Raw genomic sequence first — 1,213 nt, 5'->3', positions numbered from 1 at the left:
GAGTAGAAAATGAAGGCTAATCATGTTTTGGGTGCACTATTCCTTTAAGATAGGGGTGGGTCAGTGTAACATCCTGCCGCAATTTTCAGATTTTTTATTTAAAAAAAAACATAGAACCATGCATCCCTTTTTTTTGCTTCCTAACGATGCCTTACTTTGAGTTTCTGTAAAGCTCAAAATCCCAGGAAAATCTCAGCTGTAGTGAAAGTTGAAATGTGATCCCTGAGTCTGAGAAGCTGCTGGTTTCTTTCCTGTCAGTGCTTCAGGTGGACAGGAGAGAACTCGTTTTTCATTAAAGGAGACTTGGATTGCTTCGCCGTAGGCGGCGGAAGGTAAAATACAAACTTGATATTATAATTTTTTTTCTTTTTTAAAGATTCCCCCTCTACCCAGCCGCCTTCTGTGCCTCTCTCCTCTCTCCCCAGGGGTCACTTCGGCCTGTGGGTGGATGAGAACCTGTATTTGGGCCGCAGCAGTCCGTGCTACACCTTCAACAACTGCTCCCTCTCTGAAACAGACGACTTCCGCATCATGGAGCTGGAGGTGTGGACATTCAGCTGAGGAGATTGCTGATCATTGAGACGAAGCTGCTTATCCATCACATCCACATAGATTATCAAACGGGATCTCTGTGCTGCGGACTCTGTCCCTGAGGGGGTTTAGATGGTCGACTCGGCTTCACCAACCTGAACTATTAGACTGGATTCTTTCCATCCATTCTTTGAATGGGGTTGGCTGCCACTCTGAGGATGCTCTTTGCTCCAATTAAATTAGCACCTTCCCATTATCTTATAGTTTAACATGAATAAATCCTAATATGATCCTCTCCCTGCCATTTTAATGCATGACTGTAATTATCTTATAGACTTCACAGGTACCATCCTGCTCTCCATCACAGCTAATCATCACATCGCGGCGCTGGAGAAGGAGCTAAATTAAGGCTGTTTTTGTTCTGCAGCTGTAACTGTAGTTTAACCTCTGATTGAAGGTTCTACCTGTGGATTCATTCATGGAAATCTGCTTAACGTAAATGGAAATGTTGTAAAATGGATCTGCTGGGTTGGTCAGAGGTTGAAACCCACTCATCATCATCATCATCATCATCTGCATGGAGCTCATATTACTTTGGGTTCCTTTAATGATGCATTTGAAGCGTCTTTTTTCAAAATGAGTTAATATCTACGGAGCCCCTCTGATGACATGGTCAAAAAAA

At 43.1% G+C, this 1,213-nt stretch overlaps 1 protein-coding gene across 3 annotated transcripts in view; it reads left to right on the top strand.

Annotated features, from left to right (window-relative positions):
* LOC107091307 (nuclear receptor coactivator 7-like) overlaps positions 1-1,123 on the top strand; it is a 38,387-nt gene extending 37,264 nt beyond the window's left edge. For 2 of the 3 annotated variants that reach the window (XM_015385150.1, XM_015385149.1), the window contains exons 15-16: positions 259-332; positions 426-1,122. In XM_015385150.1, coding sequence (XP_015240636.1) covers positions 259-332; positions 426-561 — 210 coding nt within the window. In that variant the 3' untranslated portion in view covers positions 562-1,122. Of the gene's footprint in view, positions 1-258; positions 333-425 lie in introns of all 3 variants that reach the window. The other variant, XM_015385151.1, reaches the window with a different exon arrangement.
* Positions 1,124-1,213: the final 90 nt, after the last annotated feature.

Source organism: Cyprinodon variegatus, unplaced genomic scaffold (assembly GCF_000732505.1).
Source record: "Cyprinodon variegatus isolate N-32 unplaced genomic scaffold, C_variegatus-1.0 Scaffold332, whole genome shotgun sequence".
NCBI lineage: Eukaryota > Metazoa > Chordata > Actinopteri > Cyprinodontiformes > Cyprinodontidae > Cyprinodon > Cyprinodon variegatus.
This window is presented reverse-complemented; position numbering and strand designations above follow the sequence as displayed.